The sequence below is a fragment of the Lissotriton helveticus genome, chromosome 3_1, assembly GCF_964261635.1.
Source record: "Lissotriton helveticus chromosome 3_1, aLisHel1.1, whole genome shotgun sequence".
NCBI lineage: Eukaryota > Metazoa > Chordata > Amphibia > Caudata > Salamandridae > Lissotriton > Lissotriton helveticus.
In genome coordinates, this window is record NC_136061.1 from 897,077,557 (window position 1) to 897,089,830 (window position 12,274).

At 48.9% G+C, this 12,274-nt stretch overlaps 1 protein-coding gene across 3 annotated transcripts in view; it reads right to left on the reverse strand.

Annotated features, from left to right (window-relative positions):
- INPP5B (inositol polyphosphate-5-phosphatase B) overlaps positions 1-12,274 on the reverse strand; it is a 923,852-nt gene that overhangs the window by 148,355 nt on the left and 763,223 nt on the right. For all 3 annotated transcript variants that reach the window (XM_078681233.1, XM_078681230.1, XM_078681231.1), the window contains one exon: positions 10,877-11,004. In XM_078681233.1, the coding sequence (XP_078537359.1) occupies positions 10,877-11,004 (128 nt within the window). The remainder of the gene's footprint in view (positions 1-10,876; positions 11,005-12,274) is intronic.

Below are 12,274 nucleotides of genomic sequence, written 5' to 3' on the forward strand. Positions count from 1 at the left end.
TTGACGTGCAGTGCCCTCCGAGATCTGAACACAATGAGACAGATTCCCCTCATGTTGTGCCCACTGGAACTTTAGGGCCCACAGCAGAGCCTGCATATACCACCTGGCATGATCTACCAGCAGGATGCAAGAGGCCATGAGGTCCAGCAGACTCAGTGTCCTTCTGACTGAAACCTGGGATAAAACTGATAGATCGGAAATTCTAGCACGAATATCACGGACTCGCGGCTAGGGAGGATAAATCCGAAACTGCGTCGTTTCCAGAACCACTCCGATAAAAAGAAGCTTTTGAGAGGGAGTCAGGTGTGACTTCGGGCATGTTCATAGTGAACCCAAGCGAGTGCAGGAGGTCCGTCATAGTCTGGAGGTGGAAGACGACAGCCTGGGGCAAGTTATGTTATGTCTTGTTACATACATTTGTAACGTGCACAGACACTCATGAGTGTCCCAACGCCTGCCCACCAGAGTATGGAAAATGAACTTTAAGCAAAGAAATGTGTTTTCAGTTTCCTCTTAAAAGCCACTGGATCCTGAATATTATGCAGGGCAGGAGGAAGGGCATTCTAAGAAACAGCAGCCTTCAAAACAAAAGAGTAGCCCCCTAACCTCTAATACTTAAAGCGAGGAACCTGAGCAAAGCGTAGGGACATAGAAGGAACATAAAAGGAAAAACGTTTCTGAAAATAAAGAGGACCACAACCATGAAAATCACGATGGGCCAGAACCAATTATTTAAATTTAACTCTATCCATCACGGGAAGCCAGTGAAGTGATCGCAACTGATGGTGAACACTGTTCCTAGCCGAAATGCCCAATAGAAGTTTGGCTGCCTTATTTGGAACCACCTGGAGCTTCTTCAACAGGTAGCCCAGAATAAGGCATAGAGGGCATTGGCATAGTCCAACCGCGACAGAATCAGTGCACAAGTAACCATTTCCCTCGCCGCCTGGGGTAGGCGAGGAAAACATTTTGTAAGGTTTTGAGAAGGCCGAAACAACAACCAGCCAACTTCTTAATGTGTTTCGAAAAGGAGAGATTCTCAACAAACCACACCCCCAGATTTTTAACAGACTTCCCTGTGGAGGTGATCAAGGGGAACTCAGGAGGCCAGAGCTGTTCTAGGTAGTTAGAAGGAAATGTCCCCAAATAAAAGAATTTCAGGCTTTTCTTCATTGCACTTGAGCTGTGCATCCACCAACCATTTAAAGATAGAAGATAGACAGTGTTGGACCGGTAGAACAGAGTCCGCATTTTTATCCCAGGTAAAAAGCAGCTGGGTGTCATCAGCATAGGACATCACCTTGGCCCCCAACCCCTCAGCCAGATATATCAGAGGTGTGACATAAATATTTAAAAGAAGGGGGCTAAGGGAAGACCCCTGGGGGACTCTAGCTGTCACTGACTGAGGGAAAGAGGAGGACGGTGGAAGCCAAATCTGCTGGACCCGCTCCTCCACGAAGGACCTAAGCCAGCCCCAAACAGCACCTGACACACCAATCCCGGCAAGTTGCGCAAGAAGTGAATGCGGGACCGCGTCGAACGCCACCGAGACGTCAAGCAAAATTAATGCTGCTCTCCCGCCGGCATCCAAGCACTCATGGATGGTTTTCGACACCTAAACCAGGACTGATTCTGTTCTGTGAGCAGCACGAAACCCTGATTGTGCTGGTTGCAGAAGGCCCTCCCTGTCCACGAATTCCGTAAGATGTTTGTTTACTACCTTCTCACACACCTTAGCCAGAACAGTTAGGAGGGAGATAGGCCGGTAATTCCCTGGCCCAAGGGGATCCAATGAAGGCTTTTTTAGAAGTGGCAAGATCTTAGCCTGCTTCCAGACCTGTGGTACAACAGCTTTCTGAAGAGACATGTTGATAATACTATTCACTGCAATGTTCGCGCTCTCTGCTGCTGCTGGGCAGGACAGGGGTCCGAGGGCGCACCAGACTCTAGACCCTTGGGAATTCTAAGGGAATCAAGTAGGTCGACTGGCCTAAATACATGTAAAGAATGGGCAGGATCAACAGATTGAGACACAGAAAATGCCCCAGTACTGTTGTCACAGGATGGAAAAGCTGCCTGAATAGTCCGGATGTTTTCCATTAAGAAGCAGGAAAGAGTGTTACACCATGTAGCTGAAGATGGAGACACACTAGCTTGGGCCAGAGGGGATGTAAAGATCTGAACGATAGCAAACATTTCTTTAGAGATGTTTGTGGCCGATTCAATACGGGCTGAATAACAGCACACGTTACTACTTCTGTAACAATATATCTGTAAGAGACATTAGTTAGTGATAGATTCCTTACCTTAGAATATCCCCAGGCGTCAGACTGGATCCGGAAAGTTTTTCGCTAGCAGTACCTCTGCGCGTCAGTACATGGCGTCATGTGGCTCCACGTCCGTCGCTGGCGTCGTATGCACCGAGATGACATCACGGAGACTACTTAGGCACCACCCATGTGCGCTGACGTCTATTCTGTACACGACTTTCCACGCCAGGAATGCAGAGCCATGCAAAAAAATTGACCACTGGTGCCATGAAACTAGGGCCCTTTAGGGGGATGACCTTAACCATAGAAATCAGGTCGCAGACCGGGGAGGATCGGTAAGCAATCTATCACTAACTATTGTCTCTTACAGATACATCGTTACACAAGTAGTAACTTGTGCATCTGAAAGAGACACGTTAGTGATAGATTCCTTACTTTAGAATAGATACCCCAGCAATACTAACCCCCGGTGGTGGATCTGCGAACAAGATTACACCCAAAAGTCATGGAGAACAGAACGGCCAAAGAAGCCGTCTCTCCGTACTTGACTGTCAAGACAGTAATGCTTGGTAAACGTGTGCAACGAGGCCCACGTAGCTGCCTGACAAATGTCCTGCAAGGGAATGCTGCGTCCCAAGGAAGTAGTGGCTGCTGTTGCCCTGGTAGAATGGGCACGCAGCCCCACAGGAGGTTTCTTCTTAGCAAACGAGTAACAGGCTTTGATGCAGAGAACGACCCACCGAGAGATGGTCCGTTTGTGCACGGCCCGACCTTTTTTGGCGCCCACGTAACCAATAAAGGGCTGGTCATCCACCCGGAACTGTTGTGTGAGCTTCAGATCGAACGAGAGCACACGTTTTGGGTCTAGGCGGTAGAGCCTCTCTTTTGAAGGATGCAGAGGCGGAAAGAAGGTGGGCAAAGTGATGGTCTACCCGATGTGGAAGGGCGTGACAACCTTTGGTAAGAAAGAAGGACAGGTCCTTAAAACCACCGTGTCCGGATGAACAGAAAGGAAAGGAGGTTTGGAAGAAAGAGCCTGGAGCTCACTCACTCTTCTGGCAGAGGTGATAGCTACCAGGAAAGCCGTCTTGAGAGTAAGAAGATGCAAAGTACAGTTATGAAGGGGCTTGAAGGGAATACATATCAGATATGTCAAGACAAGGTTTAAGTCCCATTGAGGCATGGTGATCTTCACGGGTGGAAATGTGTGCGTAATGCCTTTCAGAAAAAGGTTAACAACCGGGGACTTAAAAAGAGAAGGCTGATCTGGAAGCAGTAGAAAGGCGGAGATGGCCCAAAGATAACCTTTGATAGTGCCCAGAGCAGAGCACTGCTAGGCCAAAGAAAGAAGGAACAGAAGGACCACGGAAAAAGGGACAGAAAGGGGATCCACAGCTTTAACTGTGCACTATGCCACAAACTTGTTCCACCTGCAGGCGTACACCGTTTTAGTGGAGGGACGCCTAGCTGCCAGAATGTCATCACAGACTTCGGGAGGAAGATCGAAACCTGTCAACTGTCGCCGCTCAATCACCACGCATAGAGGTGGAGTCTGGGCAGGTTCGGGTGGAGGACCGTCCCCATCTGCTACGACAGAAGATCCTCTCGAAGAGACGGTAGGATCGGGGGATCGATCGCCATGTTGAGTAGCTTGGGATACCAGTATCTTTGTGCCAATCCGGAGCCACAAGAATGACTTGGGCCTGGTCCGCCCAATCTTTTTCAGCACTCTGGGCAGAAGTGGTATAGGCGGAAAGGCATACAAAAGACCGCAACTCCACTTGCGACGAAAAGCGTCGCCGAGCAAGTGCCGCCTTGGAAATTCCAACGTGCAGAACTGATGACATTGCACGTTCTCTTCGGTGGCAAATAGATCGAACCAAGGCTCTCCCCACTGCTGAAAGAGACCTTGCGCCACGTCCGAGTTCAGACGCCATTAGTGATCCATCAAGCACCGGCGGCTGAGTTCGTCCGCCCAGGCGTTCAGAGAACCTGTCAGGTGTTGAACCACCAAGGTAATGGCTTGATGTTCCAGCCATGTCCAGAGGCGCAGAGCCTCCTGACATAGGGTCCACAACCTCACCCCTCCCTGTTTGTTGCAATACCACATGGCGGTGGTGTTGTCCGTAAACACCTGCACTTCACTTCCCCAGACAGACAAAAATAATGCTTTCAGTGCAAGTCAGATCGCCCGAAGCTCCAAAAGGTTGATATGGAGCCGGGACTCCGCCGGAGACCAGAGGCCTCCAATCTCCGCCTCTAGTGGCCTCCCCATCCCAGGAGGGACGCATCCGTCACCACTGTGTGCTCCGGTTTGGGAAGGGAGAGGGATCTGCCATTGACTCAATGAGGATTCGTGAGCCACCACTGCAATTGTTGTGCAGTGCCCTCCGAGATCTGGACGTGATCGGACAGGTTGCCCTGATGCTGCGCCCACTGAAACTTCAGGTCCCACTACAGAGCCCGCATATGCCAACTGGCATGTTGCACCAGCAGGATGCAGGAGGTCATCAGACCCAGGAGCCGGATGGTCACCCTGACTGAAACCCGGGATAGAGGCCGAAAGATTGGAATTATAGCCTGAATATCCCGAACTCGCTGCTCAGGAGGATAGACCCGAAACTGCATCGAATTCAGAACCGCTCCAATGAAGGGGAGCTTCTGAGAGGGACTCAGGTGTGACTTCGGCACGTTTAAGGAGAACCCCAGCAAATGCAGGAGGTCGGCCGTAGTCTGACGGTGGGTGACAACTGCCTGGGCTGAGCCTGCCTTCAACAACCAGTCGTCAAGGTAGGCCGAGACTAAGTGCCCAGTAAGACGTCAGTGAGGGCGTCATTAAATGGCAGCAGGGGCTCCGACGAAGTGGACGCCGTCTGGAGCACCTCAGTGAGGAGATTAGTTTTTAGAGCCACTGTAGGGAGATCAAGGTTGAGAACCTCAGCTGCCTGACGGAGCACCTCCGTGTAAGAAGCGCCCTCCTCCATGGTAGGTGGGGGAGAGGCAAACCCCAGGTCAGAGGAAACATCAAGGCCACCGGCCTCCTCCAAGTCGTCCGCCCAGTCCTGCTCAGAGTCACACTGACGAGCAAGAGAGTCCACGGACCCATCCCAGTCGTCCTCCACCTCAGCCGTATGTGGTAAAGATCGCTACGGCAAGGCAGGGACCGGGGAACGAAACAAACGGCGCTGGGAACGGTCTTCTGACTGGGCCGAACCGGCGCCGCATCCCAATGCGGATCCCAGGTAGGGACAAAATTGTCCTGGAACCGGGGCAGGGGTGGAACAAATGGTATCCACTTGCGGTGCCGGAGGCTGAGCCGAAGGTGGAGCTGGGGCCGGAAGCGTGGGACCTTGTGGCGCCGTGGTCGGAGCCAGCAGTGCAGGATCCTGTGGCGCCAGGGCTGGAGCTGCCGGTGGCGCCGAAGGCTCAACAGGATCCTGACACGGGACCGCGGGGCCCAAAGGCACGCCGGCGGGAGCCCGAGGCCTAAACAGGTTGTCCATGGTGGCAACAAACTTTTGCACCTGTGCAGGAGTCACCGACGGACCCGGATAAGGTGGGCCGGCCGCGGGACTCCCGGGCTCCGAAGGAGCCACAGGGGCAGTACCCCTGCTCTTTTTGTGTTGTCTCTTACCCGAACCCGAGAGTGAAGACTTGGAGCCTGAGGAGCGATCATGGAGGCCCCGCGAGCGTTCCCTGGAGCGGCCCCTGGACGGTGAAATGGCGCTGGGACGAGTGCCGGACCTCAAGCAGCTTCCGGCACCGCTCCCTTCGAGGCCATTGCTAGACAGACCATACAGGACCGAGAGTCGTGGTCGCACTCCAGGCAGTAGAGACAGACGCCGTGGGGGTCTGCCACCGACATTTTGCGACGCAGGCCCCCCCAGGCATCCCTAAGTGCACCAGAGTAGACTTACAGGAGACAAAACGTATAAAAAAAAATAGTAAAAAAATTATTAAGGTACGTGCTCTAACCGGATCTGCTCTTACTGGCGCGGAAAAAGAAAGAACTGACGTCAGCGCGCATGGGTGGCGCCTACGTAGTCTCCGTGAAGTCATCTCAGCGCATACGACGCCAGCGACAGACGCGTAGCCACATGATACAACTTACTGACGCGCGAGGTACTGCTAGAGAAAAACTTTCCGGATCCAGTCTGACGCCTGGGGATATTCTAAGGTAAGGAATCCTCACTAACGTGTCTCTTTCAGATTTGCTCTGGATGGAACGTGGTGGGGCATCCTTTCTGTAGCCACGAAAGGGGTGAAAAGCAGACTGCGCAGGGCAGGTGGTGGAGAGGCCCAAGGACTTGGCCCTAGCCCGAGAGTCCTTGAAGCGCTCTAGTGCGTTGTCTGTTTTGTCGCCGAACAAGCAACGGCCATCAAAGGCCATGTTCATTAGGGTGGCTTGGACATCCCCTTAAAAACCAGTGAACCTCAGCCACGCGTATCGCCGAAGTGCTAGCGCCCTGCCTAGCGAGTCGGCGGTGTCCAGTCCACATTGAATGATAAACTTGGCTGCATCTCTTCCCTCGGCAACTGCACAGGAGAATAAGGCCCGGGCTTCCTCCGGGCACTGGGGCAGCACCTGCGCCACTGTATCTCACACAGAGTGGGTGTAACATGCAGTGTTTACCGACCGCAGTCCCAAGCTGGAGGAGAAAACATCTTCTTCCCAATATGGTCCAGCTTTTTGGATTCCCTATCAGGTGGAGCGGTAGGGAATGCGCCTTTAGGCATCCAGGCTTGGACCACCAAGCTCTCAGGGGAAGGGTGTTGGGAGAGGAAAGTGGGGTTGCCGGGAGCCGGGAGGTGGCGTCGGGCAATCATCCTATTCACAGGAGCCCATGTGTTGGGCCTGGACCACGTACCCATAAGGATGTAAGTTAGGGCTTCATTAAATGGCAGTAGGGGCTCCGAAGAGCTTGCTGCCGGTTGAAGCACCTCTGTCAGGTGGTTAATCCTGACTACCACCATAGGAAGCTCGAGGTTGAGAGCCTCGCCCGCCCTACGCAATACCACTGCATAAGAAGCTCCCTCCTCCGTAACCACAGTAGGAGGAGACAACATGCCAAGGTCCGGAGAAGAATCCAAACCACTGGCATCCCCCAACTCCTCTCGCCAGTCCGGGTCAGGTAAAGGGTCTGCAGACCACTCTCAGTCCTCTTCCGCTTCCACTGGTTGCCTGAACTGAAAGAACCTGGGTGGAACAGGGGAACAAAAGTACCAGACGGCGCCGGATCTGGTGTCAGTCGACTTTGGTCTAGCTCCGTGTCCACGTCGGGGTGGAGGCTGGGGTCAACGCCGGCTCAGGACACAATCAGCGTCGGCTGCGGACCTGGTGCCGGTGGAATCGGCGCTGGTGGAGGTATTATGACCGGCACCGATCTGGATCGAGGCCTGGATCCAAGGGGACCCTGCGGTGCCGAGCCAAAGCCGCTGGCATCGGACCCAGGGCCCCCAGCCGAGTCCGCGGGGCCTGAAGGCGCATCTGTCAGCCCAAAGATGGCATGCATCGCTTAATAAAAACTTCCGAAGCTGGGCAGGGGCCGCTCCGGGTCCCGGAAAGGGGAGGAGACTCGGAGCCAACCCTTCGGCTCCGTACGCGGAGCCACGGGAGGGGCACCACCAGCATCCCTCGTCACGTCGGCCGACGGGCGGGGATAAGTCGATGAGCGACAATGCTTCTTCCAATTCTTCTTGTGCTTTAACTTACCTGAAGACTTTGAAAACGAGTGGTGGTGGCTCGGCGACCAGTCCCTCGACCTCCCATGCGACCGGAATTCGAATGGTGCGAGCCAACTGCCAGGCCCCAGAAGCTTTCGGGACCACTCCCAAAAAGACTTCTGATTCATGGTCCGGCAGTCGGAACACGATCTGGGATCGAAGTTGCGCTCCAGGCACCACAGGCACACGCAGTGTGGATTTGTCACCGCCATCTGATTTCAGCAGACCCTGCAAGCCTTGAAACTGGGCATCCCTGACATGCACCAGGAGTTGAAGACTCAAAACTGTGTCGGCAAAAAGTCAGTCAAAAAGTGACTGGAGGCCCCGCTCTCTACGGATCTCCGTTGGCTGGTGCGAAAAAAAAATAAGAACGGACGTCAGTGCGCGAAGGCGGCGTCTAAGTAGTTACAGTGATGTCATCCCGGCGACCATGACGCCAACAACGAACACAATGCCGACCAATGCCACCATTCGACGTGCAGGGGTACTGCTGACGAAAAATTCTACGGATCCAGTCTGACGCCTGGGGGTAATTCTACAAGTAAGGAGTCTATAACTAATTCTCTTTAAGATAGTCGCTTTCAGATTATTAGTGCTTGTTTTAAATACAGCGGGACTCTCACCATGACGACGGGGAAGATTCAAGCATGTAAAATCTATGAAAGATTCAATACTCGAAAATGGAGCCAATGAAGGAGGAGAAAAGTTGGTCACAAAGGTGTATATCATGCAAAAGCTTTGTATCCACTTTGACTGAAAACCTGGTGGACATAAGAGGTTGAGTTCTTTGCACTAACAACGTAATCATTGCCAATGGTTCCGTTTTCAAATTAATACAATCAAATTTAAAAGATGGGACACCAGCAGAGGCTCAAGGATCCTAGTATTGGATCTGCAGCTGCATTTGCACTCCAAAATTAAAAACATTGATCTTGCCGTTGTAGACCTTCAAGAATTTAAAAGTTTTGGGGATTTGGTGTGGTCCAAATTGCAGCACTGGCTCAAGGAGCAGGGCTCTCTGCAAGACAGTATTTCTTTCTTCTCTTGTGGAGAGACAACAGAAAAAGTTACTGAGAGGTCATCAGGGAGGGCTTTAGCTCTGGTGATGCCCAGGGTGATAATAGATTTTTGGGGAAATTTAGGGAAGATAATGAAAGACTGTGGGAAGAAACATAATGTCCTAACCTATTTTAAGTAGTTTGCATGCAGATCTTTGATGACAGTTCGTAACAATCACTGTTCTATATTAAGGTTGTTTCTTACGAACTGTGGTAACAAAAGGATCTCTGTGACAAAAGCAGTAATCCACTCAGCTATCCACATTAAATTCAGATCTATGATCTGCACAGTATGCGTTCTTTGCAGCAGGCATATTAACCCTCTGTGTTACTTTATGGAGAGTCAAAACTGCCACTACACAAAACTATGATCTCTCTATCAGGAACATTAGTCGTTATCTTTTTTTTTTAATACATCTTTTTATTAAACCTTCTCATCAGTCATTAGAAGGCTAAATGCATGTACAAGTACATTACCAGGTTGAGATTAATAACAATGATACATCATAGAGGGAACATATAATCACAGTCACTTTGGGAACAATCAAAATGCTGTCTTTTGCGAGTATTAAGAGTTATCTTGACATTTGTATTGCTACGCGAAAGCTGGGTGCACATGAAACTCTGCAGAAGGTGTTTTTAAATCGTAAGTTATTACTAAACACAGCGCCTCCTCTGAGGTCAGCATCCCCTCCCAGAGTCCGCTCCCAGTGGGGCACTTCGATCGCACTGCCCTAAAGCCGGCCCTGGGTGCCATCCTTTCTAAAGTGGCAAAGATGATCTGCCTCTTGTGACATTTCCTTCCATCCTGGGGTCTACTTGCACTCCTATTCAGAAAGGTTGACTTATCTCCCGAACTTGGGCTTTAGCAGTATTAGCATAGAAGTTGTGCCAACTCTTTCTGTAAGATATGGACCCCTAGACACAACATTCTTCTGCTGCTATATTTGAATCCAAACACCTGTTGTTTTCAGTTTAAGGACAAATTGACGGAGCAAGCAAGGTGTGGCTGCATCTTAATTACCCCTTTATAGAGGTAGCACAACTGGGCCACAGTCCTAGCATAACCATGTCTGGAAGCAAATAGAATATATCTTAAGTCTCATTCTGTTGGACATAGAGATTTTACAAACGAGGAACCTGCAGAGAAGGGAGCTACAGTGTTTGTATTGTGAAGCCCTAAAGAAAAGAAGTGACATGAAAAGTCCTGAATATCATTTTATGCAATTGCTACGCAGCAACAGAAAGTATAGATCAACCTCCTTTCCCATTTCCATTAATTCAGGCTTGTTCCAAATGTTTCTCTGAGCGTTCAAAGATTCATCCTCATATTATTGAGCTGGAATTGAAAAACATATCAGCTGCCAAGTAGAGGTTACATATCTTTCCTGTTACCCAGCAAGCAATTAACCCTGTATGAGGGAGCATACCTTGTTTTACAGGAGACAAGACAAACAGATTGTATTGAGTTGCTGTACTTACAATATATTAATGAGTTTACTACTTCTGCCCAGCAACTGCCACGGATTTTAGTGAGTACCAGCAAGGGATAATTGGCAGATACTGCTGAAATAGTACTGACACAATAATACACGCCTCAGCCTTCAAATGAAGGTCGAGGCGCACATTGCTTGCTCCAGTGATCAGGGGATTAGACCCTGATCATTAGTCTATTAAAGGGCCAAGCAAATAATTAATAATTAATCAGTAAAAGATTGTCTATTATAGATAAGAGGTGGGCGACGATTCATCATGGTGAAACTGTAAATACACAATACAATTAATGTAAACCTTATTTTGGACTCATAAAAACACGTGCATTACCTCTTTACTCATTAGACTATTCCCTGCACTCTCCATGCATTTGGTATAAAACTCATAGCAGATGACAGGCTCAGGAAGTGCTTCCAAGAACAGCAACAAGGCTTCAGCGATGGAATGATTGCTGCCAGCTGAGTACAGTTAAATTAAGGAAACTTCATTGGAATATAAAAGTTAATATAAATGAGTAATGTTAATCACGTACATAATTTGCATGAAAATGCCACACACATAGCCTTCTAATCACTTGCATTTCATTTACAGAAGTTTCCATGAGATGAGTAGAAGACACTTGTAAAAATGTGAAGCCAATTTTCAGAAAATGCCGTAATTCTACCATCAGAATGCATGTTTTGTTAATAAATATAATAGACTATGATATAGGAGCCTGTTGACTGTCATTTTTCAAAACAACATCAAGCTGCAGCAATAGTGCAATGATCACAATTTGAATATCTGAAAACCTTTGTTTTCCCTACCACAGAAGAAACCTATCCCATGGGATGGCAAGTCGTAAATTCTTATGGGTGCCAACTAAATAGACAGAATTGAAAATAGTTTTAAAAGATATTGGATCGCTTGGATCTAATGTGATGCACCAAACCAAGAGCCAATTCATATTTTATGGCTGTATTCTGGTTTTCTTTGGTATGATAACTCCAAATATCTTGTGTCAAAACCTATTTAGCCATTGCGAACAACAAATAGTCTGACTAGGACTGAACAAAGAAACAGATGCCTTTGGTGCCCAGAAAGCACACAGTGATAGAGAAACTTCCCTGTTCAGTAAATACATATTCTAGTGATCAGCTGAAAATACAGGGCAAGCAGAACCAAGTCTCATTTATGCATCCCAGTTAACAGACATGACTTATACATATTATATACATCCCTTAATCTTCTTGCATTGCAAAAACTCAGGGGCATCTTGCAATCCAGGGTTAAACACGTATCTAAATTTGAATATAGACAAATAAAATGACAACCGTTATCATACATCTGTTTACAAATCTATTTTTGGTTTAAATATTCAACAACAACAACAAAAAATCAAGAGTGTTGAGCTCCTATATTTTCGTCTATCACTGCATCTTGCTGACCACCCAGTGAAAAAAAATGGGGCCCAGCATAAACAAGGCATGGAAGAAATTACATTTGTTAAGAAAATGAAATACTTTAATTCCAAGTGTATCCACTGTCAGAGCCAAAAAATATATTGCTGCATTTCTAATTAAGTGCATCAGAATTCTAATAAACCGTGTGCCTAGGCATCAAAAGAAATATACAGGATGTGCCAGATATGTAAAATATTGAATTTTTGGTCCAACTCCTTAAGAGCCAAGCCTTTGGATACAGAATTCTCATTCTGCAAATCAAGTGGGGAATAGGGTCTTCATAAAT